At 45.3% G+C, this 27466-nt stretch overlaps 2 protein-coding genes across 5 annotated transcripts in view; both read left to right on the forward strand.

Moving 5' to 3' along the window:
- ppm1ba (protein phosphatase, Mg2+/Mn2+ dependent, 1Ba) lies at nucleotides 1–18725 on the forward strand. Of its 3 annotated transcripts, XM_086172843.1 has the most exons (7): nucleotides 1–367; nucleotides 7727–8632; nucleotides 9410–9527; nucleotides 11748–11865; nucleotides 12294–12351; nucleotides 14678–14694; nucleotides 15488–18725. In XM_086172843.1, coding segments are annotated over exons 2-7 (1191 nt in total). In that variant the 5' UTR covers nucleotides 1–367; nucleotides 7727–7753; the 3' UTR covers nucleotides 15489–18725. The 3 variants fall into 3 exon arrangements, with proteins under 3 accessions (XP_086028969.1, XP_086028978.1, XP_086028960.1); XM_086172834.1 differs by lacking the exon at nucleotides 14678–14694 and having other exon boundaries at nucleotides 2–367; XM_086172852.1 differs by lacking the exons at nucleotides 12294–12351; nucleotides 14678–14694; nucleotides 15488–18725 and having other exon boundaries at nucleotides 11748–11869.
- slc3a1 (solute carrier family 3 member 1) overlaps nucleotides 18255–27466 on the forward strand; it is an 11007-nt gene continuing 1795 nt past the window's right edge. Inside the window, exons 1-7 of one of the 2 annotated variants that reach the window (XM_086172801.1) lie at nucleotides 18255–19821; nucleotides 20533–20712; nucleotides 20794–20939; nucleotides 21035–21160; nucleotides 22122–22241; nucleotides 25249–25373; nucleotides 27013–27214. In XM_086172801.1, coding sequence (XP_086028927.1) covers nucleotides 19422–19821; nucleotides 20533–20712; nucleotides 20794–20939; nucleotides 21035–21160; nucleotides 22122–22241; nucleotides 25249–25373; nucleotides 27013–27214 — 1299 coding nt within the window. In that variant the 5' untranslated portion in view covers nucleotides 18255–19421. The remainder of the gene's footprint in view (nucleotides 19822–20532; nucleotides 20713–20793; nucleotides 20940–21034; nucleotides 21161–22121; nucleotides 22242–25248; nucleotides 25374–27012; nucleotides 27215–27466) is intronic. The other variant, XM_086172810.1, reaches the window with a different exon arrangement.

Below are 27466 nucleotides of genomic sequence, written 5' to 3' on the forward strand. Positions count from 1 at the left end.
ACGTCATTTGCCTCATACATTAAACTTAGCTTTAGCCCAAATCAGCTAGCCGTTCTCACCATAAATATATGTATCTTACAGAAACGGGCAAATATCCGTCTAGTCGACCCCCTGTTTATTAGGCATTTCCAGTGCGCACGGTGCCAAACATGTATATCAAAGCTTTAGTCCGATGCAGAGACATGCTGTGAGGAGAACTGATCGTGTGAAATGCTGGCTAGCTTTAATCAATGCTAGCTGACGAGCAGCGGCGGCCAAGAATCGAAAGTGGCTAACATTAACACGCGCTAAGCCAGGGTACTCAAACGTACCTGCCGCCGAAGCCAGCAGAAAGAGGACCGGGGGATATAGTGCGCTGTCTCTTAAAGTAAGTACCTGGAAGAAACGCCGTCTCTGGCCCGACATATTACGCCAACCCCTCGCTAACATGTAAACAATTTGACAACTGTGAACTTCGCTAGCTGATTTGCTAGCAACGGCGAAGTGGCCTCTATTTCAATCAAGGGACTGCTGACAGGGGCTTAATATGGATTAGAAAGCTAAAGTATATCTCTACGTACTTGATACCCGTGTCGATATTCTTAAGAATATATTTACTTCATGCGGACGGTGGACACACGTCCGTTTTCTCGTGTAATACGAGACAAGCATTGGCTACTGCAGTTTGGTGGTAAAACGTAAATTCCCAATGTACTAGCTGTTAATCAAAATGAGTGAATGGTCTCCCCAGACTTTGACGTGTCATCGTTCGTTTATACGAAATCGCGTTTTGTTGTGGTCCACGTCCAAATGTATCGCTCAAATTTAAAGATAAATTGCGGCCACACCAATGCAGTATTGCAACAGGTGCGTCGAGATGGCAAATACTTTACTATGTGAGCGTTAATTCGCCTTTCCCCAAGCTAAAGAGGATAACGTCATTTATTTACCCTTAATGTGCCAAGGCTATTGCTTCATAGGCTAAAGCCTTCCTGCTAATTTTCTTGCATAAAGCTTACCTTCTGAAACTTCCATTACAACAATGAAAGTGTGTATTGCTCTCATGTGGCCCAGGTTGTTATGTTTGGTTGTGGCCGTGTGTTTGTGTGACAGTGTGTTCCAGAAATGGCATCATCATCAGCGGCATGTTTGTGTTGGCACCTTAATGTGAAATCCAGCTCAGGCCGTGATGTTTTAGCCTGCTGCTACTGAATAAATGGGCACGTCCAAAGGCTTTCATCTATTTATGTTCGGTCGTATCAGTTGACTGAATCCAACTGCAGAGTTTTTTCGGGGGGGTGAAAGGAAATGATAAATGTCAGAGATAATTCTGTAAAGTGCAAAAAGGGAGCAGATAGGAAAAAGGCCGGGTTTTCATATTAGTGTACTTAATAAATAATTAAGAACATTATAAATTGGTGGCAGTCAGTGTTAATGATGGCTGTCATCTGTGAGGTGCCACTTTCTTCTGCTTTTAAAGTGTTTTTTTTATCTCTTTCTCAGACTCAGTTTGGTGTTTTTATATGGTTTTATGTAGATAAGGACATTTATGATGAAGATTACACTCAGCAGTGACTGCAGTGCTCTAAATTTATCAGGCACAGCAAGTATGGTTCAGCGAAACCACTTGTATATCCACATGCCAGCACAGTAAAGAGCATGTTCTTCTGAAAATTAGATTGCTTTTAAACCAGTTAGTAGATGGTGAATACCGAACCGATGTAATAGTATCCTTAATTCCCATTGCATCTCCCCTTTCTCTGTATTTTAGATGCTCCAAAATCAAATTAATGCTCTGTCGCAATTTAGTATATAGTACCGTAGAAATTCACTGATTCTACAGCCCATGAGATGCCAACGACTTAATTCTCTCAAATGTCGGACCGATGTGTGTGTGACCAATTGACGCACTTAACCAGATTCCATCCTCTGATAACCTTGTGACTTTACTAAATATTAGCTCTAGGACCAAAGCTTTGCCTCAAGTTTCAGGGGAGCAGAAACATTTGAAGCACTGGTGGGCAAATGTGGAGGTGTGAAAGCCAGGCTATCCACTGACCTTATCAGATCTACATTTCCATCTATTAGGATGACTAATGTACCATCACTCATCAGGAAAATTGACCATCAGCCTTCACGGAGTTTCTCAATGCAGTGTGAGTGGTTGCGGTAAATGAAAACCTCATAGACTCAGCAATCTGATAAGGACTGAGGAGTGGCGTGGCTGTTTACATTGACAGCATACAGTGATGGTACTCTTCGTTCCAAACCTGTGTCCACATACAGAGTTCATGATGACGGTACCAAACTGTGTAACAGTCGGTATTTTGTGCCAAATGACACCCTCCCAATCCGAAAATGATTCTGTCCAACACACTGTAATAGTGCTGAGGATGAGTTGTCTTTGAATGTACCACTTGTACACCAGTTTGCAAACATAACAAAGCTGCCAGGTCCAACAAAATGTTTTGAGATACATTGTGATTTCATCTATGCATATTGTAAAATGAGGCGTTGAGGTCCATTAAACCACCTCCACTTACTGTAATGATGAAAACAACAACAACAACAACAACAACAACAACAACAATATAAACAGAACTTTGTGAAATGTGAGTATTATTGGCAGGTGTCCAATCCAGGTATCGGATTCAGAGCTGAATGCAAATTGATCTTGCTTCTCTAATAGAAGGCAAGAATACAAAAGTCACCTCCTCTTGTAGCAGAGAACCCATTCACAGTTCACTAATAGATGACACAGTTTCGTTTCTTCTGTGTATTGCCTGAGAATATCCTGTCTCACCAGCTAACAGCCCTAGCATCGCTGACGCCACTGCATCTAAGATCACTGTAGTTGTCTGTTAAAAGAGCTCGAGTTCCCGGAAATTGACTGTTTCTGATTTACTTCAATGATGAGTCATAGATGAATGAAGATATATCATAACACTAGCTTGTTTGTTCCACCTCTCCAATTTTCAAAGAATTCCAGTGCTTCTCGGAGGCGTAAAATGTGACAGGAGCAATATTTATCGTAACAGCAGCTACTTCTTTGTATGAACCGATCCAGATTCTCTTTTTAATCAAGCCCAAAGACGGCTACTGCCCGGAGGGCAACATAAGTGCTTTTGTAAAAATTAGTATTTCCAAATGTAGTCTGTGGTCCTTGTTTTTTGCCTCATTAAATGATATAGACATGACTGTAGAAGCGCCATGTTGGGCAGCAAAATTATTTTCCACATTTGTATTTGAAAGATATCTAAAGTAAAAACAAGACAGTCTCTGTCTGTCACTTACCAAATCTTGTGTTGTCATTTGTGCGCATACTAAAGCCATTTTCAAACATGTAGTGCCAAAACGAATTTATCAAGGCTTTACCCGGATAGGCTTTGTGCCTGAAAGCAAATGTCAACGTAGGTCAAATGGTTGTTTGGTTGGTCTTAAACCAACTAGCTTGTGAGTGCCAAGCCAAAGATCTAGCTGTACCCGGGCTTTTGCCGGGTCATCCAGAGCGAGAATGTGTTTAAATTAGTTTATCATGCAGCTGGAACAAAGTACAGACAGCATCCATTACTGGAGAAACATCATTCATATGGTTGACACCGATAAAGCCCACTGAAGGTTCCAAAAATATCTTATCTGTAGGTAAGATTTAAGATCCTCACTTCTGATAGCTATTAAATAAATAAATTAAAATAAATAATTAAAAACACTGCTGTCTTTGCAGCTGTGTGTTTGGGCCACATTCATCCTCTCCTATGCTCCACCCAATGTTCTCGAGTGAGATCTATTTGCTGTGTTCAGCTCGTGCCACTGTCATGACTGGATAAACAAGCAAACACGGGTAACATCACTGCAAATTTGCCTGGAAATTGGAACTATGGTATATCCGCTTACCATTTACTTCCCAAATTATTTTATGCGCTTTCAAAATGATCCCAAGTCATTACTCTCAAAGCTGCTGCTGGAATAAATTTCACTCATCTGCAACGTTCTTATCAAAACACAACTGTGTGGTTATGATGCCACCTGAAATGTGAACACAAGGCATCATATCACGTACCATGAATTTGATGCACCCAAACAATAGTCAGCAGAGAGCTATCGTGTTGGTGATGGTTGCGGTTGCTATGGCCAGTCTGCGGTCTGCGTTTGACTGGCTAATCTGACCCTGCATGGATCCCATCAGCAGCTGACTGCTATATTGAGTTAGCTTGTTAAAACTACCCTACTTGTCAGAGGCCTCCGACCTGTGAGCATTCACAATCTGTCTCCAATCTGTCTCCTAACCTGCTTCCAGCGCTGACTCAAGTTGTAGTAGCCACTCACTCCATGTTGTCTTACATTCCGCGCAAGATATGAGTGCTACTTATGCATTGTGGTAAAAAAGTCTGTTAAACAACCTTTTGTTTACGCTCGTTCTGAGACTTAAGATGGCATCATGAGAAACACAATCCGGGATTTTTGATTGCATTTTTTTTTTTTTTCACTCTGGCTTGAACAACCAGCATCTTCTCCTTTTGTTGCCACGGCAACCAGTCAGCTGCCACTCAAGCTGTGGTGCAATGGAGGCATCAAACTTTGTTGACATCACTTTTTTCTGTCGGTGCATCATTACAGCAATCGGAATGTGTGGAGTTTCATTGACGGCTTTAATTTCTATCGTCTGCCTATATTAGTGGGGGGGCCCTGTTATCTCCACTCGTCACTCTTTAAAGACACACATGTAAGAATTTGGTTTGAAATGCTGTCCGCTAGGATAAAGCTGCAGCAGAGGAGCGAAAGCACACACAGTTCTCATTTTGTCACCTTATTTTGACATTAGAGGCCTTGTGCAACACCAATATCTCTGTGAAGACAGCTGTCCTCTTCAAGATTGAAGGCTGTTGCACATCGTTGTGGCCCTCCTGCAAAGTTAGACCTGTCTCACGCAAGACCAAAGAAATCACATGGTTTCTACTAAAATCATTGTCTGCCCAGCAGCCAAGCACCATGGTCTTGAAAAAAAGAGAACCATGTTTCCTTTCAACATACAAGTGTCTGTTGATAATTTTATACAAAAGACTCTTCCTAACTCCCCCGAATTGACCTTAGTATATTTTGAATAACCATCGGACACTTTCAGGTAAATGTGAAGCAGATTTTTAGGTGCTTTTTGATGATTTTGAAAGGTTACTAGTATCTCGTAGCTCACGGTATTTTCCCACAGCTCTGTAAATGAAATCAATTTTCTGGGGAAAAAAACAGTGATTAGATTCTTGACAGTAAAATTAGGTAATGTTTAGTATTGAAACATCCAGACACAATAATACAATCTTTAAAAAAAAAAAAAGGAAACCGTACCATAATACTATACTACCACTATAATATACCATATGTAATTATATTTATATTAATCAAAATCAAAACTAAAGAAAAACAACCTCTGCCCAGTTCCGGTAAGGCCAGAGCTGCCAGTAAATCTGCTCGTCATTTAGAAAATTAGGAAGTTAAAGTGCATTTGTTCTCTTCGCACATTACTTCATAAGAAACCCCTGCAGGTCCTTTCATCTCCTTTTGTTTTCATTTTTCAGAAATAGATTCCAGTGATTCCAATCCACAGTCATTTGACTGGCTTCTGTCAGGGTTATTCCAAGGAAAACACATTACAAATCTCAGTCCATTTTCTATTTTATTTTTTTTACAAACGACTCTTCCTAACTCCCCCGAATTGACCTGAACTGCCGGAGCTTTTAGACATGCGTGTTTTTTCTTTGAATGTTTACTTAGTAGTTTACTTAGTACTTAGTAGGCCTAAAGGAATAATTCAGACCAACAGGAGTCATTACTCATCTTACCCAGAAATAGCGTGTTGGTTTTTGTTTAAACAGACTACGGAGTAAGTTCAAAAGCTTCTTTGGCAAGGCAGATAAGTCTTCTAGGAGAATTAACAACCCTCTCACTAAAGAGTACGAGAAGTGTTATCTGTCCATAACTGCACCTACATTAGCTAAACGCCGCATCAGGCAACTTGATAGAAAAGAGAAATTTGGCATCAGCTCCATTTGAATGGGTTATGTAATGTGAGGACATCATATAGAATCCAGGCATTTATTGATTATCACACTACTTAATGGCCTTTTAGTCGCGGAAATTGCACTCCAGACCTGCTATCCCATTTCTGCGCTAATCAATAATTGCTACTTACAAATAAGTCGGTTATTCAGTAAATCAAAAGCACTTTTAAAAGTAACCTATTGACTGAGTGAATTTAGTTTTTGCTGCCAATGTTAGAAATCTTTAACAGTCACTCGCTGTTTATAGTTGATACAATGTTGAATGAGTTTGGAAGGAAGAAGGTAGTTGCTGTACTTGCACTGTACCTTTGCTTGACACGATTTTAATTACCCAATGTTGTTTTGTTGAATGGAGAATTGAACCGAGTTGTTGCTTTAGTGTGACTAAGCAAAGCATGTCAGATACCAGCATTCAAAGCAGGGATGTGATACTCACCGTTTATTTTGAATAGGAACCCAAATGTTTTACCAAATTGATCTGAATACTCTAATTGTATCTGGCCCTGTGTGCAGTTTGTTCCCAGCAAAATAGTTTCCTTGGGAACTGCAGCAGACATCTCTGGGCATATAGTTCAAGTAAAGCACCAAAAAGCCAAGTTCCAGCGAAAAGTTCATTTGTCCAAAGCAGAAGTCTTCAACAGGGGGTTTGCGGAGGTACCGCTGGGGAGTTGAGAAGATTTTGGTTGATGAAGCAACTTTATATATTTTTGGCCCCCACAAATTTTAATGTCTTTAGATACACGTTAATGTGAATCCAAGGTTTTGTGGTGGATGGATAAATTGTTTGTGATTGGCAGTGGCAGGACACCCACACTCTCTGTACATGTTTTGTTTAAAATGGACACATGAATATATGAAGTTGTGTATTATTTGAATTGCTAAGTATCAAATGCACAATATCAAAGTACATTTATATATGGCACCAAGCCCAGTTTGATGCAAAACACAATTTTATACAGTACAATCAATGTAGAAGGGAGTCCCACCTCCATCTCTCCATCAGTTCGGAGGTCCTGGGCCTGGAAAGTGTTGAAGACCAACGCTGAGCTAAAGGAATAATTCACCAAATGATCCAAAACGATTCTCCTCAATCTTAATCTTCTTCAGTAAGTTTATTACTCACTGACTGTAAAGTACCCGTATTGTGAAATTATCAAGATTTATTACTATTTTGTGTATACGCTTTCCTTTTTTGAGGGTATCCATTGCCTAGAGGCTGGCAAATGAAGAGAAGTTAAGACCGAAAGGTTGCCAGCTCCATGCTCTGGGCTGGCAGAGAAAAAATGTAGGTGACAGTGTGAAATAACAGTGCTTTTCCCTTTTGATGGAAATACCTCAGAGCAAATAACCCACCCCCAACCTCTAAGTCCCCTGGGCCTTGTGTCATTGCTTGCTTAGCACTCGGGGGGGGGGGGGGGTTAGTTGTTATCGTGCCGAGTATTTTTTTTATTCACTACTATTGGATGAAACCAATATCAAGTTTCCCCAGTAAAATTACAAAACAATACAGACTCAAACATTGGTGGACAAATGAAGGATTGCTCTAAACATGCTTCTCTTTGCTTGAATTATCACTTGTGAATTCAGTATTTTGGCATTGTGTCTATGTCAACACAACTGTTCTGCTGTGCTCAGTATAAACTCTGGATTTGTTTTCCTCTTCTTCAGTCCTGTGTCTCACTTCTCTTGCACAGGTAGCTTTGGGCCTCTAGAGCGGAGCCATGGGTGCATTCCTGGACAAGCCCAAGACGGAGAAGCTCAACTCACATGGTGAGGGGTATGGGCTACGCTATGGGCTGAGCTCCATGCAGGGATGGCGGGTTGAGATGGAAGACGCTCACACAGCCGTGTTGGGACTGCCTGCTGACGGGATGAGCGACTGGTCGTTTTTCGCCGTGTATGACGGTCACGCAGGCTCTAGGGTGGCCAACTACTGCTCCAAGCACCTTCTGGAACATATAATCAGTGGCAGTTTAGGGGCTTTAGCGACACTCCCCGGCGCAGACAGCACGACCGGCGACCCCGTGGCGAAGCGCGTCCCTACGGTGGAGGCCGTGAAAGAGGGGATCCGAACAGGCTTCCTGAGGATTGATGACCACATGCGCAGCTTCTCCGACCTGCGAAACGGAATGGACCGGAGCGGCTCCACCGCCGTGGGAATCCTCCTGTCCCCCGACCATCTCTTTTTTATCAACTGCGGTGATTCCCGAGCGGTTTTGTACAGAAATTCACACGTGTGCTTTTCCACACTCGACCACAAGCCTTGCAACCCACGCGAGAGGGAGCGCATCCAGAATGCTGGCGGCTCGGTGATGATCCAGAGGGTAAACGGGTCACTGGCCGTATCACGGGCCCTGGGGGACTACGATTACAAATGCGTGGATGGGAAAGGCCCCACCGAGCAGCTCGTCAGCCCTGAGCCGGAGGTTTTCGAGATGGTCCGGGCCTCCGAACAGGATCAGTTTGTGATCCTGGCGTGCGACGGTATATGGGATGTCATGTCCAATGAGGAGCTCTGTGAATTTGTAAAATCGAGGCTCGAGGTGTCCGAAGACCTCGAGAAAGTTTGCAATGAAGTAGTGGACACCTGCCTGCACAAGGTGTGTACAAATTTTGTGGTAATGCACGCACGCACACGCACACCCACACACACACACACACACACACACACACACACACAGTTTGCCTTGTAAATCAAGTCCAAAAATGCAAATAATAAGTGAAACTTTCACAATGTGATTTATGCTGGTCGGCCCCAGCTTCACCGTGACCTCGAGTGCTGCGGTTACTTGTGATCTCAGCTTTTAGCAATGTTCTGAGCAGGAAGTCATTGCTCGAAATCAAATGGATGCAATTTGGAAGAAGAAATAATAACTCATTTTTCATGTTGCTTTAGTTAAATGTAACTATTTTTGTTGTCATCTTCAGATGGATTTCGCTTAATTCATACAACAGATAAATATTGTGCGCGCACTACATAGCTGCCTGTTGGATTCCCGAGTTTAACAGCCTCATATTATTTTTAACCAGCCATTTTCCTGTTATCGGGTTTGACGGCATGTGAAAAAATATTATACAGCAGTCAAGCAAGTAAAGGGGTCATCCAGTTTTGTAAAGGAAACATTTAAACACTTAAGGGAAATGGCTCAATCCCATCTGTCATCAGCGGCTGAGGTCAGTTTGACTCGGGTAGATAACGCCGGATTTTTAGTTTTTTCACATGGAAAGAAACAACTTGCTAATAATATGACCCTCTCAACTGCCGAACCGACTGTCCCGTCACTCGTCCTCGGGGAATCACCATGATTTCTTTCAACGCCACGAAGAACCCATATATGCTCTTTTCTCCGTTGGGCTTTTCCTCTCATCCATCTTAGGGGAGTCGGGATAACATGAGTGTTGTATTAGTGTGTTTGCCCAACGCTCCCAAAGTGTCGGAGGAGGCCATGACAAGAGACGCCGAGCTCAACAATTACCTGGAATCTCGAGTGGAAGGTGAGACGTTATTGTCTTTATATGGTGCGTTGATATAAGAAACTGCAGTTTTCATAACATGCATTTGTTTTGTTTTAAACAAACCGATGTTCTCTGGTCTCATTTTCTCGATTTCATCCCGTTTGTTTATTTTTGTGGCTCCGGAAGACAGATTTCAGGGCGATTTATTCATTATACCAGTTCAATACAACATAAATTGTGCAAATCATTTTGATCGATTCAGTTGATGTGCTTGATTTGTTAAGGGTAAAGGCTCATGTTATTGTGAAAGCATCAGGGCTAACAAGCATCTGTCCATTCATTTGACTGACTTTTGCTAAAGGACCAATCAATGGCTTGTATTTTTAGCCGTTATTGAAGCACATTCTAAAGCCTTGGCGGCTAAGATGTAGACTAATCTATGCCTGTGTCCATAAGTAATCCTTTTGAATTGTCAGTCACTGAAAACGGTGGTATTGTGTGTGTGTTAATGTTAGCTTGTCCTGAGCGGGCCATCACTTTTGGTAGTGTTGTCGCACGAGGAAGCCAGTCCTTCATCGACGTGTTCCTCATCCAGTGCCTCGCCACAGGTCCTTCGGAAGGCACAGCCTATGGATTTGGGGGGTTAAATGAAACCGAATAGCTCTCTGTGTGGATGAGTCAGCTGGGACTCACTTCATAGCTGTTGTTTACCTGGAATCTTGAATTTGCTTGTAAAAGCTTCCCATTTTCAGTATATCATGTGATTTGTCTGTTAAAAAAAATGTATTAGTCATTAGTTATTATAGTCCAGCCCTAAACCACAGTGCTAAATAATGAAAGACACAGAAGGTTCCTGTTTGGCTCCATCTTGCGCCGCGTGTTAGAGGGCCTAATCCTTTTATCAGTTGAGTGTTCAGACACAGCGCTGCAGAGACTACAGCTTTACCAACCTGACCTTTACGCAGAGAACAAACATTGCAGGCCATGTCATATAAAACTTTACTAAACCTTACGCGGCCCGTAACGTCCTACAAAATAACAGCTTCAAATGGGACAGTGAACGACAAGAAGACACTCCTTACAGGAGGGTTCACTATGACCGAAGGTTTCCATCAAAATAAAATAAAAAAAAAGATTTTGTCATCTTCCTGCACTGAATGACAGTTAAGAGTGTTCCAAATCATTTTTATGGGCCCTGCGATATCTGGATGCCGATCCTTTTGAGCTTTGCTTTATTTATTCTGTCATAAACCACATTCTGAGCCATCCTTACTGTGTTATTTAAAAATCTCCTGCACGAGCTCATCTTAGCAACACATCACCTGTGTTTATAACATCTCAGCTTAGATGCTGGATGAGATTCAATATTTTAACTTTACTGAACGGGCCAAACAATTAATGCACGGTGTTAACAGTGTTACTCGGATGTGAAACGACCGCGATCACCGGCCCTATCTTCACTTTTTCCTCCACCGCCCTCTCTGTCAATCTATTGTCTCAACCCCCGGCCAAGTTAGATTTGACCCACAGCAGAAGAATGACACCAACATGACCTCTTTTTCCATTTCAGCAAGCATCTCCTCTCCTTATTCCCTTATTCTCCGCTCCAGCTCCCTCTCCCTCTCCCACCCTGTTCACATTCTTTTCTCCTCTCTCTCATTTGAACATTCTGGCCTCTCTCGCCGCCTCTGTCTCTCTCCTTGTCCCCATGTTCTTCTCTCTGGTCATGCGTTTGTTCTCCAGATACGACGGCTCCCGACGGTAAACACAGCAAAAGCATGCCGTCTGTCCCCCCCCCCCTTCCTGCTCTGGCCTTTTCAGATTTGGGGCCCTGTGCTGCGAAACGCGTATTTACAGAACGGTCGGATCGACGGCCCGGAGTGACCGAAAATAACTGGGGATTTTATTAAAAAGTGCCCAGTTATTAAGTTGGAGTAAATGTCTGGCTTCTGGAACTATTTAATACTGGGAGATTGAAAGAAGAGGGGGAATGGAAGGAGAGGAGAGAGGAATGCTTTGGCTGAACATCCAACTGGCTGCATGCCACTCCGAACCCAGTTGCAGATCTTTCTGTCACCGTCTGACTGACGCTCAGTCTCTAACACTTCCACTCGTACATGATCTGCCCTCCATTCCTTTCACTTCATTTGTCATATTTCCCTTATTCCCTCTCCGCTTTCCCCCGCCGTTCTTTTGCCTGCTGTTCTTGGCCGTCCGCGGTTATTACCGAGTAACAACATCCACCGGCGTCGTTTTCAGAGATGATGTTACCGCCAGGGGACGACGACGACTACCCCGACTTGGTAACCGTGATGAGGAACCTGTCCACCGACAGCGGCATGCCAACTCTGCCACCAGGGGGAGGCCTTGCCAGCAAGTAAGGACCACTGCTTTCCCAAGTTCTCCCCACCAGAATGACAACCGAGCCTTCGAAAGTAGTAAAATGTAGCCCGAAATTATTTGAGTCAGCAAAATCAGCAACTAATGACCACAAATTCAGGAACGACGATTCCTCAAATTACCCCCTGACGTTTACGTCGGCCCTCCCATGTCTGCCAAGGCCAACGGGAAACCCCACGCTGAGACGTTCCCGAAAAAAATGTTTAAAATCAAATCTGTTTTCACTCATTTTGTACCCGAAAATAGATGCGATCCAATATGACGGTTCTCATAGTTGGTCCAAAATGTTCCCTCTGACATCTTAATGCTGCAGGTTTTCATCTGCCGTCTCCATGATGGATGGTTGGGATTGATTTTCTTTTTTTTCTCCTCTGTGTCTTTCTCGCACGTCTGCTCGCTCTGCAGGCGCGGTGTTATTGAAGCAATGTACAACAGACTACACCCTTGGAGGAGAGAAGATGGGGTGAGTATCAATATTTGACGAGTCTCTTCGCCGAGAATGTTTGTCTTTGACCCCCCTTTTTTTTTTTCTCCACAAAATACGCCATCTGCTCAAATCTTTATGAATCTCGGAGGATTCCTTTTGCTCTTTTTATCGCATTTGATTCACAAACCGTCTTGAGTTTCAGAATGAAAAACATCTGATTGAAATATTAACTGCCCCAGTGTTGAGCTGTCACACGTGCCCGTCGTTAATAACGGTGACTTTGCATCGGCCCTCAGCGCCCGAAAGGTTACGCTTGGATATTTGGCCGGTAGGAGAAAAAGGCTTATTCTCCTGAAACATCTGCGCCGGTTTGTCCTCCTCCTCCTCCTCCTCCCCCCTCAAGATTGTCTCTCCGTCCGGAGACAAGGTTCCCCCGTTGGTCTCTTTAATGCAACACTGAATCAACCTCTTGTCTGAAGGCGTTGGTGAAATCTGGGACTGCTAAAAAGGTTTTTCCTCCCTTTTGAGGAAAACCTCACGGCTAACAAAAACCGCAAGGTTACCTCTTCCCGCTGTAGGTCGCGAGGCTGTGCATCCTTTAGCTATGTACTGCACACAGAGTAACCCATTGGACAAAAGAAATGACAATGAGCTTGGCCATATACTGCCATGTAACATGGAGCGCAAGGCCAGGCAGACAGATAACGTCCTGTCAGTGTGACATTAATTAAATGTGCCCATGAGAGGTCGGGATTTATGTTTGCCGCTGTACAAAGAGGAGAACAGAACGTAGAGGCGGGAAACCTAGAAGAAATATCAACATGGCAGCCGGTGCTTACAGCATTTCAGCTCATTTTAACGGCTGGAGGATCCGTGACGACTGAAATAAAAAGCCTTAAACGGGTTCTATGTTTGATACAATGGTGCCGCGCCTCTGCAAGTCTGTATTCTGAGTGGATCAAATTTGGTCTTTTGACGGATCGGTGCGTTGAAAGGCTACGCTGATAGTTTCAACATCACCGACAACACAGTGACATTATAAAAGGGTTGGCTTGTGGTCCGCCTGTCTAATGGCCATAGAAGTGTTTGAAAGGCTGTGTGTGCGTTTTATGCATGTGTATGAAAGAGAGTGGGACCGCTCTTTTGACATATATGCACAAACACAGATGAGGCAAATACCGTGTAAAAACAAAAGCACTATATCCGTAATGATGAGAGCCCTAACCTGTTGGATAAATAGCCCGATTGCTTCCAGGCTGAGAGCAGGTGTCCCTGTCAGCACATGCTTTATTGTTGTCGATAGACATGCAGCGTCAGTTATTGCCGGGGGGGGGGGGGGTCAGGGAGAAAGAACAGTTACAGAGTTTGCTTAAGTAATTATTACACAATATGAAATGACGGGGAAGAAAAATGAAAGAGCAGAGCAGGTTCGGGTCCACCTCTTCCCCAAGGCGTGTATAACATGGACGGGATTCGATCGTGAAGACCGATCGCAACGTACGGGTGAAACGGCTCGTGACTTGGATCCAAAACAAAGGCCAGTCATCTCTCACGTCTTTCACGAAGTAGAAAAGCCTGGCCGCACACACCGGTGTTAAAATTCCGTTTTTTGTCTGTTTGTTTTTTTTTTTACACAGAACCAAACCAGAAACCCACATGTGACGCTTTCCAACTGTCTTGTTGACCCACTCAGGGTCCATTTATTTTCTCTAAAATAGACACAGCTTCAGACCGACTGCCCGAAGATGTGGAACACAGCTTTTGTAATATCAGACAAAGAATCCCTGTCTGTTCTAGTTGACGGCAGTCCACAGTTAGAGACCCCAAGCTTCCACTGCAACGCTGCATTTTCTGAAGGGATGCCTGCACAATTTTGATAGGAAGTAGTCGTGGCTATGTTCAAAATTTTGTTTCAAAAATTACCAATTAGGCTATTTAATTGTAACATCCGTCAACTCTTCACAGGAAACAAAGGCAAAGTTGATTATCTGCCGCTGGCTCAGGTGTTAGCATGTCAGATGAGCTTAGGGACGGTTAGGGGTGCAGAGGGCAGAGCCATCGCCCTTGGAAACAAACATTCCTGGTTCGATTCCCGGCTCCTCCCGGTGTGGCGAAGGGAAGTTTAGCAAGACACCGAACCCCTAGCTGCTCCCCAGGCGCCGCTAGATGGCTGCCAACTTCTTGTGGTTCATCCGGGATGGGTTAAATGCAGAGAAGTGTAAAGAAAAAAGTATAATGAATTAAAAAAAAATCAAAATGAGCTGTACGAGTGCTTGTGAACTGTGTGTGTGTGAGAGATGAAGAAGGCACCTGACAGGGGATAGATTTGTCTAACTGTGTGTTCACCCTCTGATTAACGCAGCCTTCCTGTTTTATTTGGTAAGTGACCACATGTGTAACTGTCCGCCCCCCCTCTGTCCTCTCCCCCTCACCTACATGCACACACACACACACACACACACACACACACACACACACACACACACACACACACACACACACACAGTCTTACAGGCATGTTATGTGGTAACCTGTTCCTCTTCATTCTCTCCTCCTTCTCCCGCTCTGATCAACTCAAGCATGTGGAGCGCCACTTTCGAGTTCTGCGGTCGAGATCCGAATGGGTTGTTGTCTCTGGTCGTGTCCCCCACCCCACACCCCTCCCTCCCCCCGAGTCACGCAAACACGCATGCAACCGCTCCCACAGGCATGCACCACTCTCTCTCTCTCTCTCTCTCTCACACACACACACACACACACTCGTGTCCTTTTCCACAAACTGCACGCAAGCGTATAACAATCTCTGTTTCTATGTGGCTCCCCGCAACAAAACCGAAGGCCTTGGAATATTTGTGTAGGTGTGTTGTTGAAAAAGAATCTACATGCTGAGGTTGAAAATGTTCCCTCCGGCTCCCTCTGCTATTGTAAGAGCTTTTTTAACTTCTTCTTCTTCTTCTTCTTTTTTTTTTTTTTTTTTTTTTTTTATTTCTTCCTCCGTGTTGATCGTAGGAAAAGCCTGGCCTTGACGTCCAGGTCGGGGAGAATTATCACAGAATGTGTTAGAGAAAAGAATGTTTTTACATTTGATAACTGTGCCCTCTCCCCCCCCCCGCTTCTCTTTCCCTTATTCTTCTGTTCTCCCCTTTTCCTCTGGGGGGCTTTCCTCTTGCAGAGTGAAATTGAGATGGAGTTCCACTGGTAGCTGTTCAGCGCAACTGCCTACCCCCTCTCTCCATTCCCCCCTCCCTGAAATATATAAAATAAAAAAAGAAGACGGGACCAGGATCGGCTCCATGGTCACTTTGTTTTTGCGGCCACGCTAAGACGTCAAAGGAAGAAGAAACCGCCGGATTCAAAAAAAAATAAAAGGGGACAATGGGACAAATTGGAAAAGCTTAAGCCGGTGGATGATCTGAAAATGGAGCTGGAATCGGAGGCAAAACAAGCACATCGTTTTTGTTTTTGTTTTTTTTTCGTGGTGGTTATTTTTTTCAGGCCTTTTTTTTTTTTAATTTTTTATGGTGATTTAAAGGAGGAGGTTGCAGAAGAACCAATCTGAGACACCTGATCGGCCTGGGGGGGGGATTTGCTGGCTACATTTCATGGCATTATTTGTTTTGAAGCGTGAACTCTACACGAACCCAACAGGCAGCCGGGCAGCCATTAATCCCCCGCTGCCGCCGCCGCCGCCGCCGCCGCCGCCGCCACCACCGCCACCGCCACCGCCGCCACACAAGTCTGTGACAACCACATTCCTTAAGCTACGCTGCCCGGTTCAGGCGAGCTCGGGGTCCCGGGCATTACTCTTGTGGAAACAGGACCCGCCACCTCACATGATCTCGCTGGCAAAAGGACTCCTGGATTAACCCCCCCGATACCCAAAGACCTCTGGGTCAGTAGCAAGGACACACCCTTACCCCCTCCCCGAGAGCTCCAACATGAGGGCCTTGCGAAAGACGACGGATTTCAACGGGATAAGGGTGTGGTGTCGGAGGGAACGTGGAGACACTTCCAACTCAAATGTGGTCACTATTCTTGCACGCCCCTCTAAACCCCCCAAACCTCTTTATTTATCACTCGTACCCTCTGTTTCGCTCTCTCTTCGCTTTCTCCGTCTCTCCATTCGACAGAAAACAGACTCCGATCTATCATTTGCAGTGGCAGGAATTGCCAGACTCATAAGCTTTTTTTTTTTTTGGCCTGCTGTTTAAGAGATAGAAGAAAAAAAAAAAGAATTATAGAATTATATATTAAATTCATATATATAGATATATATTTTGAGTTGTTTCTTTCATCTTAATACCCAGCCATGGTATTTGATGTGGCCTAATGCGCGCATACGTGCACATGACCGTGTATTTTTGTGTTATTTTTCTGTCCTACACACACACACACACACACACACACACACACACACACACAAATTTGCACACACAGTTTGCTCACACAGCAGCGTTCCAAAGACAGGGTTTGAGGTAAAGCCATTCCAGCCTCACCTCCTCCTCTTCCCTCTCGACAAATGCTCAAACTTGCCTTTTTTTTCTCTATCTCTATAATTCCATGTTTAAAAAAAAAAAAAAAATCTAATATTGCCTTTTTTTTTGCTTTAAGAATAATCTTGAACCTTTTCCGAGATTTCTTTTTTATTATTATTTTTTTCTCTATGTTGTGCTGTCCAGAGCGCCGCGGCTGTGGTCCCATCACACAAATAATAAGGAAGCAACAGGCCCTTTTACAGCAGCGGAGAGAGGCAGGTTTTTTTGATGTGTAAGTAACGAAAGGCGCACACTCAGAGCCGCGTTCCAACCGACACCGAAATTGTTTTTACATTTTTTTCCTCTGCAACCAACGTCAACGAAATTTGCCTCAAAGGCGCGGACGGTATGCTCGAGAAGCCCCCACCCCCTGTGCGTTGATCACCAGTTTTATTTCATTTCTGTCAACTGAGGCACTTAAAAAAAAAAAAAAATGGGACGCCAAGCAATGGCTCTTCTATAAAACCAAACGTGCACAGACCAAGTGGACGCACCTACTTAAACACACACACGCGTGTGTGTTTGTGTGTGTGTTTGTGTGCGTGTGTGTCCTCCATAGATGCATTGAACCGGGCTCCAGGTGACTGTACTGAAAGAGGATGTTGAGTTGATGTTACACTGCTCCCGGTGCCATATGACAGAATATGTACTTGAATGTGTAGTTATTTTACAGCTTTGTTTAAATTGATTTATTATTGATTTTTTTTTTTCCTGAGTGTGTGACGGGAGCCCCCATGTCTGTGTGTGTATTTTTGTATGAATGTGTGTTACATGAAGTGGGAGCTTTAGCCGAGCGTGATTTTGGAGACTTGCTGGGCGGGTGGGGATGATGATGATGATGATGATGATGTGGGTGTATTCAGTGTGGTGGAGCGTTATTAAATGTAAAGTTACTTCGGGCCTGTTTAAACTTACCAATTGATAATCAGCAACCGATGAAGATCAATATCCGATGTAGATTTTTTTTTTTTTTTTTTTTTGCGACCCATATTGTCCCGTCCTTTCCTAGAAGCCGCTCATTGTCCTGGTGGGAACTCTTCCCCAGCATCGTCCCAGCGGCCTGGCTTCCCTGCACTGAATACAGCCCCGGGTTCGGGTTCACGCGTCAGACACTGGGATGGGAGCGGGTAGGGGGGGGTCGTTCTGAATGTAATTCCTTTTTCCACACTGATTCCACTGCACGGACTGCAGCATCACGGGACCCTCTTACTCTCTCTCTCTCTCTCTCTCTCTCTCTCGCTCTCTCTCTCTTGTCATTTAATGACTGGGAGGAAAAAAAAAGACAAACAATGCAAAGCGGTTACCATGGATTTCCTTTTATTTTGGAAAAACCCGGCTCTCGTCCCCCCCTTTGTACTCTTTGACTGTTTCAGAACTCAAGCTTTTTACCTTTTCTGGGGAGGATTTTTTTTTTTTTTTTTGGATTTCTCGCTATACAAAGACGGATTAGGTTGACTGGGATTGTCAGGAGGCGGTTGCACTCATGTCACCGGGAAGCGGGGAGGCGAAAGGGCGAGTTTTGACATCGGTGGCGATGGCGTTTTTCTCCCCACGCCCTCTGGTCACATATTCTCTAACGTGTTTCTGCCGGTCCGCTCACTGCTATCATAAAACCAGATTAGATAACGATAAGATAATGTGTGTGTGATGTACGGCCTCTTAACCCTCTCACTTCTAATCTTTGACTGAAGGAAGGTCGTGACGGGCGCGGTGGGGTTTTAGGAGACAATATAATTTTTAAATCACTAACCCCACATACACGCGCACATACACACACACTTCTTTCTGTACAACTCTCCCGATATGAAATTGTGATGTTGCAGATCATAACAGTGAACCTTAAACGTCAATAAAAAGATGGTTTTAAGTTAAAAACTGTCGGGTTTTCTTCATCCTGGAACATCTGGGATTTGGAATGCGCACTCAGCTGTGCAGAAACTATCAGAAGAAATGATATTATCTAACAGGAAGTGAAAGTTGTACATTTCATTGGCGTGGGACTGAACTAAAACCTGTTGAATATACATTCCCCCCCTCCTATTAGGCTTAAAAGCACTTTTCCATGGGAGTAAAAGCAAAACTACAGTATTCATGTCTACAGTGAGACGGTGCTGTGGTTAATGTTATAAATCATTAGATATGTAAACCCTTAAAGTGAGACGCCCAAAACTATGCAATTCCATCAAATCGATTTATCTCCGCGGTAACTATCTGATCATTTAGACGAAACCAGAAAATTAACATTTGGATAGGTTGGTTGTGTTTACTATCATTTATTCTTATTTTCATTTTTGTTGCCATGGCAACCAGGAGCAACACCAAACGTCCGAAGTACAAGAAAGTTTCTGAACTCACTGTGCAGGTCGTTCATTTCTGCAAAACAAAGAGAACTAGTCTCCCTCGGACCTTCCTGCAATTTCCCCACATTCCACAGGTGATATTGTTGCAGTGTGTGTGTGCGTGCGTGTGCGTGTGTGTACCCTGACCCTCCCAGGGTAGTCGGATTCCTCCATTCTGTGTGTGTGATCGTGGAGACGCAGCAGAAGAAAGACGACACGCCGAGGCCTCAGGATGGGTTCTCCGAAGGCTTCCCGCAGCCTGGAAATGGGCGAATGTACCCGGAATCCGGGCTTCCAGGAGGCGGACGGACCCGCTGCAGCCGCGGAGCCCGAAGGGAAGCGCGACTCCGCGGTGAGCCTGGAGCCCGCGGAGGAGTACACGCAGATCAAACCGTACGCCGGGATGCCCAAAGAGGTGCTGCTCCTGCACTCCTCCCGGGCCCGGTACCGGGTCCCCCGGGAGATCCTGTTCTGGCTGACCGTCGCCTGCACGCTGGCGCTGGTGGCGCTCACGGTCACGGTGATCGCGCTTTCCCCGCGGTGCCTGGGCTGGTGGCAGGCCTCCCCGCTGTACCAGGTCTACCCACGCTCCTTCAGGGACTCGGACGGGGACGGGATCGGGGACCTCAAAGGTAGGATGCTGGGGTCGAACCCGGGACTTCACTTCATGTGCTGCACAATTTTTTTTTCAGCTTTTCAGTTTCATTTTTTTTTTTTTTTTTTTTTGGGGGCGTCAAGGTTCAACACAAAATTAAAAAAACATGCCTCATTTTGTAAGTGTAGCGGTGTATAATTGATCCTGATGATCCAGAAGGTAAAAGAAAAAAACATTTTTTTTTCCCCCCTGATATTCTTAATACTAGCCCGGAGGTCTTGCGAAATTAAAAAGATTGTATTGTCATTGCAAAACAAAACATTTCAGGTTTTTTTTTTTCTTTTTACTTAGTTTCTGGACCGATTTGACCAAATGTCCTGTTCATTTCTTGCAAAATGAAGGTTGCCCTTCGGGGAAGTTGTCAAAGTTGATTATATTGTCAGTGCCATATGTTTTGTGTATCTCTTTAGACACACGGTGGAGTAGTAATATATATATAAACAAGTTACAACAAAGGGAACAAGGTTATTGACGTAGTCCAAAAAAGTAAGGTGCAATTGTTTAAAAATGTGAAAGCAGTAAAAAAAAAAAAAAAAAGTTTGCAGCATTGTGCAAAACTATGTTTGTTTTCTAGACTCCCTTGACCTGATTGATGAATAAGTTAATATCATTGTCGAGTTAAAACTAAGCAAAAATCCGATATTTTATCCACTCTTTCTGTGTTTCCAACTTCACTGTGGATCTGCAGGAATCCAGGAGCACCTGCACCACTTCCTGTACCTGAACGTCAAGTCCGTGTGGGTCAGCTCCTTCTACCGCTCCCCCATGAAGGACCTCGGCTACGACGTGGAGGATTTCCGCGCGGTGGATCCGCTTTTCGGAACCATGAAGGACTTCGAGGACCTCCTGGCTGAGATGCACAAGCTGGGTGAGCTCCCCCCCCACCTCCGGATGGCTGGGTGATTCGGAAACGGGCGCGTCTCTGAACCCCGCTCTTTCCTCCCCACAGGGTTGAAGCTGATCATGGATTTGATCCCCAACCACACCAGCGACCGACACCGCTGGTTCAACCTGAGTCGGAGCGGAGATCCTCGCTACAGGGATTACTACGTCTGGGCAGACTGCGACGCGAGCAACCCCAGGCCCAATAACTGGGTGGGTGTGGATGTGAGAGGAGGCCCGGATACTTCCTTCTTGTCGCCAAAACTTCAACCGATGTGTCTTCGATCTCTCTCCCCCCCCCTGGACAGGTGAGCGTTTACGGGAACTCTTCCTGGACTTACGATGACGTCCGAGGACAGTGCTACCTGCATCAGTTTCTCAAGGAGCAGCCGGACCTAAACTTCAGGAACCCGGACGTCCGCAGGGAGATGCTGGTAAGAAAGCCGCTCTGCCGAGGTCACCGTTTTTTGTTTTTTGGGGGTTGGAAAAACGCAAGTGTGGAGTGGTGTAGCTCACCTGGCGCTGTCAGACAAGCTAACCAATAAGCAATATTTGACCTGGACTCATTAATGGCAACGTTCTTCTAAAAACCACCAACTAGGAAGTGATTCATCGCTTCGACGACGTTCCCAGGTCTGCTATGCTGTGAGCTGCTGATGCACACGGGTCAAGTTTGCCCTGATGTTTTCCTAAAAGGCTCCCTCTCAAGTCGGATTTGAGATTTTTCACCAAATCGCAACACCGTTGTCTCAATGATGGATTACCGCTCTTTAAGATGATCTAAAGAAACCTTACTCAAGCCTTTGGCAAAGGTGGCTGGTTAACCACCTTTTTAACTGATCCCATTCTCGTAATACCAGTAGTGCTCACAGTTACATGCTAATCGCTGAGATCATGCAGATTCATAGGAGAAATGACAAGAGTGAACATTTAGTGAGACGCTGCAGTAGAGCAAACCATGCCCTTTGGGAACTGGTGCGATGTGACAGGAAGGAGATATGAAATGGCGATGAACTGATGAAGGGACATGAGCAGATTGGAAGGAAAGAGTGAAAGGAAGGAGAAAAGTGCATTATGGGATGTGCCTAAGTAGATGAAGCCTATGGCAGCATTGGTAGGTGCTAGCCTAGTGCTAACTATGAGATTTCTCAAAAAGGAAGATTCAAAGCCCAGTCTTAAACAGAAGATGTTTCCACATAAGGAGGCTACTAACTGAAGCCGCTGGCTCCCTGTTCCGCACATTTCTAACGCAGTTAGATATAAAACAGTAATTTTAGATCCCAAAACAATATTTGGGGTTTGTTGCTAAAACCTGACACTTGCCCTCAAACCCTAATTTCACCATGTTCTCCAGTTTGTGATGTGGAAGTCTTTCAATCCCTGCTTTCATCGCAGGACATCATCAATTTCTGGCTGGCGAAGGGGGTGGACGGTTTCCGAGTGGACGCGGCGAAGCACCTCCTCGAGGCGGCGCACTTGAGGGACGAACCCCAGGTGGACCCACACAAACCCCCTGTGAGTGTTGCTCTTGCAGCTTCGGCTCCGACCCTGGGAGATCCAGGGCAGAGCTTAGGGGACACTGTCCTTCTTCTCGAGTGTCCCGCCAACGGTTCCTATAAAACCAAGGGGCGGCATCGCGGTTAGCACGTTAGCCTCACACCAAGAAGGTCCCTGGTTGGAGCCTGTCTGTGCGGAGTCTCCATGTTCTCCTCGTGTCTGCGTGGGCTTCCAACCACAGTCCAAACCCATGTGGGACTTTTATTGGAGACACTACATTGTGCAGATGTGTGAATGGTTGCATGTCTATGTCAGTGGTCCCCAAACCCCGGGCCGCGGACCGGTATTGGTCCGTGGATCAATTGGTACCGGGCAGCACAAGAAATAATCAATTATTTCCGTTGGATTTATTATTTGAGTCTGAAAAATCTTTATTTTGAAAAATGACCGGAATCTCTCGGTTACATCTCGGTTACACTTGAGCGCCAAAAATGTAACTCACAAGCTTGCAAAATGAGTAAAAAGCAGACGTCAGATAGAGAGTTTCTTTTTCGAAGGGGAAAAGGTCTAGTGAAGAGATAGAGGAAGAGCCTACAACTTCCAAGAAAAAGAAAGATTTTAACAGACAATGCCAGGTGTTCTACTCGAAATATGGATTTTTCGTAACAGGTGATTCCCACAGACCGAGCCGCTCTGCATAATATGCGGCAATGAAGCAATGAAGCCTTCATTACACTCATGTCTTATAGTTGACGCAATATTACGAGGAAGCTGCTAATAAAGTTGCATACGAGTGCACAATGGATTCCCGTTTGTTAGTATAGTCGCAATATAAACAATCTATGTCCCCCCCGGTCCGGGGTAAAATTGTCAAGCGTTGACGGGTCCGCGGTGATAAAAAGGTTGGGGGCCGCTGCTCTGTATGATGTGCATACGATTCTATGACATGCGAATGAGAGGGTGAATGGCGGTATGTCTGTGTGAGCGAGTGATTGAATGGTTGTCTCTATATGACATCTAAATGAGAGAATGAATAGTTGTATCTCTATACAATGTGTGAATGAGAGGGTGAATTCGACGTGCACGAGTTGGTTGTATCTCTATATATCATATGTATACGACTGAATGTTTAGATGTCGTATGAGTGAGAGGGTGAATAGCTATCTGTGTGTGACATGTGATCGATTGAATTTCTATATATGATATGTATATGACTGAATGGTTCTATGACGTGTGAATGAGTGTGTGAATGGTTGTGTGTCTTTATAACACGTGAATGAAAGGGTGAATAGTTCTATATCCTTATGATGTGTGCATGATGGAGTGAATAGCTGTATGTCAAACTTGAATTAGCAGCTGAATGGTTGTCATCTCTAGATGACGTGTGAACGAACGAATGGTTGAACATCTTTATATGTGTGAACGAATGACAGAATGGTTGTGTGTATAGGATGTGCGTGTCTCTAAATGATGTGTATATGACTGAATGGTGGAATGAATTGTTATCTCTATATGATGTGTGAATGGTTTTTCGTTTATTTCTGCCGTGTGAATGTATAACTGTTTGTTTCTATGACATATGAATGAGTGAGTGAGTGGTTGTGCGTCTGCATGTGAGATAGAAGTGCGTTAAACATCCCCACCGCCCTCCTGGAGGCTGAAGGTGTCGACACAAAGAGCCGTCCCACTTGCCGGATTGTCCCTGGATTAAGGATCCCTTACAAAGGAGTTTGTATTTTTCTGCAAGAAACACAAATAATAGCTTCTTTGCACTCACGCCGCCGTTTGCTTTTCTCTCGCCGGATTCGACGGGGGTTCAAGGTTTCAGCCGAGACATCCCGTAATATTAATGCGTAACCAAGGCGGGGGCATTGAATTCCATCTATGTGCGACGAGTCAAGAGTCCGGGTTTTAACGCCCGGTGGGATAAAAGCGGTATTGTGGCAGACGGGGGACAGAGGGGGGCGGAGGGGGGGGCGGGCATGGCTGCCGAGAGGCGAAGGAGGTCACGGCGTTTGCGGCGAGCCCGTCTTCACCCTCCTTTTCAGAACCTTATCTCCATGATCTGCTCTTCGGAGCCGGGAGCCGCTCTCAGCACGGGCGAGAGCACCGGGGTCAACGGTGGGCTCTTAAAACACCGTCGGCGGCAAACATTCGGAGATGGCTGTCCGACAGACGTGCGGCAAACGCGTACACGCACCGTTAAAAACACCCTAAGCCTTAGAGAACACGCGGGGAAAAGTGTCTGAAAATCAGAAGGAATACCTTAAACATCGTGCGTGAACACTTGTGAGGGATGAACTGAACCAGAACGTTCTTTCCATGTGAACGCCGAGGAGGAGGAGGAGGAGGGGCTCTTCCTGCATTCCGGACCGAATACAAGTCCTGTAATCCAATCCTAAACCCGCGGAGAAGGACTCTTTGGGTCTGCGAAGGCCTCAAGTTACTTCTCGCAGGAGGGGAGATTAGTAGAAAAGAGGCATATTTCAGTGGATTAGCCAAATTGTGGAAATCCCCCCCCGTCCCCCCTCGCCCCCTGCGTAATAACGGCGTAATAGCAGCTCCGACACTCGTCCACCTGCCGACTTTACTCCTCCTCCTCCTCCGTAATTTCAGATGCATTCCTGCAACGTCGAGGCGTCAAAAGAAAGGGGTTTGTTGTGAAGGTGCTGTTTGGATGTTCGAATGCTGGATTTAAGGTCCGGTTTAGAAGATCTGGTAGTTGAAACGCCAGTTTTCACAGAGATTTAGCGAAAGGCACCTAACCCCCGTAGAGAGTCTCCATAAAAGAAAGGAGCTCTTCACAATCTTGAGAAACGTTGGCATAAACATTACGGCCGTGACTTTTAGGGCCCCAAATTGCTGCGGCTGAACTTTGGACTTCAAACATTCATCTCGTGGCAACGCTCCCCGACCACTATCTTCTAACTTGAGATAAGGAATCAGCCATAAGATCTGCAGCCGATTGAGATCTTGATCCCCGATTACTCTGCGAGGTTTTGCTTGATGGATCCGATCCTTCCAGGAGGACGTGACGTCGGAGTGGGACCTCCACCACGACTACACCACCAGCCAGCTGGGCCTCCACGACCTGCTGAGGGACTGGAGGGCCACCATGGACGTCTACAGCCGGGAGCCCGGGAGATACAGGTCTGTCGGCGGTCTAGCCGACGCCATCCGAAGAGCATACATGTACCGCGAACATCTTGCGCCGCATGTGCAGTGGTATTTGATACACTGCTGATTTTTCATCTTTTCCCACTTGCAAAGCACCTGGAGGTCTGTCATTTTTATCATAAGTACTCGTCAATATATATTTTAAGTAATTCATTTATATTTTATTGCATGACATAAGTATTTGATACATCAGACAAACAGAACTTAATATTTGTCACAGAAACCTTTGTTGGCAATTACAGAGATCAGATGTTTCCTGTAGTTCTTAACCAGGTTTGCACACACACTGCAGCAGGGATTTTGGCCCACTCCTCCCTACAGATCTTCTCCAGATCCTTCAGGATGTGGGGCAGTCGCTGCGTAATATGGACTATCAGCTCCCTCTAAAGATTTTCTATGGGGCTCAGATCTGGAGACTGGCTAGGCCACTCCAGGACCTTGAGATACTTCTTACGGAGCCACTCCTTTGTTGCCCTGGCTGTGCGTTCCGGGCCGTCGTTATGCTGGAAGACCCAGCCACGACCCATCTTCGAGGGTCTTACTGAGGGAAGGAGGTGTTTGGCCAAGATGGTGTGATACACGGCCCCATCCGTCCTCCCCTCAACACTGTACAGTCGTCCTGTTCCCTTTGCAGAAAAGCATCCCCAAAGAATGTTTCCACCTCCACGCTTCACGGTTGGGATGGTGTTCTTGGGGTTGTGCTCATCCTTCTTCCTCCAAACACGGAGAGTGGAGTTCGGACCAAAACGCTCTATCTCATCAGACCACATGATCTTCTTCAATTCCTCCTCTGGATCATCCCGATGGTCATCGGCAAACTTCAGACGGGCCTGGACATGCGCTGGCTTGGGCCGGGGGAACCTTGCGTGCGCCGCAGGATTTTAATCCATGACGGCGTAGTGTGTTACTAACGGTTTTCTTCGAGACTGCGGTGCCAGATCTATTCAGGTCATTGACCAGGTCCAACCGTGTAGTTCTGGGCTGATCCCTCGTCTTCCTCACGATCATTGATGCCCCGCGAGGTGAGATCTTGAACGGAGCCCCAGACCGAGGCAGATTGACCGTCATCTTGAACTTCTTCATTTTCTAATAATCGTGCCGACGGTTGTCGCCTTCTCACCAAGCTGCTTGCCTATTGTCCTGTGGTCCATCCCAGCCTCGTGCAGATCTACAACTTTATCCCTGATGTCCTTACACAGCTCTCTGGACTTGTGAAGAGGTCGGAGTTTGTTTGACAGTGTGTGGACAGGTGTCTTTTATATAAGTAAGGAGTTCAAACTGGTGCAGTTATGACATGGTAATGAGCGGAGAACAGGAGGGCTTTTTAAAGAACTAATCAGTCTGTGAGAGGTGCAATTCATATTGGTTGGTAGGTAATCAAATATTTCTGTCATGCAATAAAATAAAATAACTACTTACAATTTGTTTTTCTGGATTTTTGTTTTTGATTCCGTCACTCAGTTGAAGAGTACCTAAGATAAGAATTACAGAACTCTACATGCTTTGCAAGTGGGAAAAGCCGAAAAATCAGCAGCGTATCCAATACTTGGATACAACCCCGCTGTGCATTGTGTACAACGGGCATCTAGGTAGCGTTCTTTCTGCTGGGCAGGTTCATGGTGACGGAGTCTTACGACTACCACGAGGTGGACAAGACCATGATGTACTACGGGACGCCGCTGGTCCAGGAGAGCGACTTCCCCTTTAACTTCTACCTGATGGATCTGCCTCGGAAAGCCAGCGGCCTCTGGGTCAAAGAGCTGGTCCACCTGTGGATGGAGAACATGCCCAAGGGATGCTGGCCCAACTGGGTGGTGGGTAACACATCCTAAAGCTTCAGGCATCAAGGAATACGAACAGATGTCAACAATTCCTGATTCACGGATCAGGATACAATCACAGTAATTTCCGGACTATTGAGCGCACCTCAATATAAGCCGCACCTGCTAGCCGATCGCTATCTCGGGCTTCTTCCAGCGCACTAAAACTGTCAAAGTTGTCTTTTTCGGTGTCAGAGTTGAACGTTGACTCAGAATTTCCCGGTCATTTCATCGGTCCGACGTGAC

Source organism: Fistularia commersonii, chromosome 2 (assembly GCF_037954325.1).
Source record: "Fistularia commersonii isolate RoL2024-O1a breed Wild chromosome 2, RoL_Fcom_v1.0, whole genome shotgun sequence".
Taxonomy (NCBI): Eukaryota; Metazoa; Chordata; class Actinopteri; order Syngnathiformes; family Fistulariidae; genus Fistularia; species Fistularia commersonii.

Excerpts from the sequence above, each read along its gene's own strand:
- ppm1ba (XM_086172834.1), top strand. The coding sequence starts at position 7,754 with ATGGGTGCATTCCTGGACAAGCCCAAGACGGAGAAGCTCAACTCACAT. Across the intron at positions 8,633-9,409 it reads TGGACACCTGCCTGCACAAG|GGGAGTCGGGATAACATGAG; the intron begins GTGTGTACAAAT and ends CATCCATCTTAG. Across the intron at positions 12,352-15,487 it reads CTTGGAGGAGAGAAGATGGG|AGTGAAATTGAGATGGAGTT; the intron begins GTGAGTATCAAT and ends TTCCTCTTGCAG.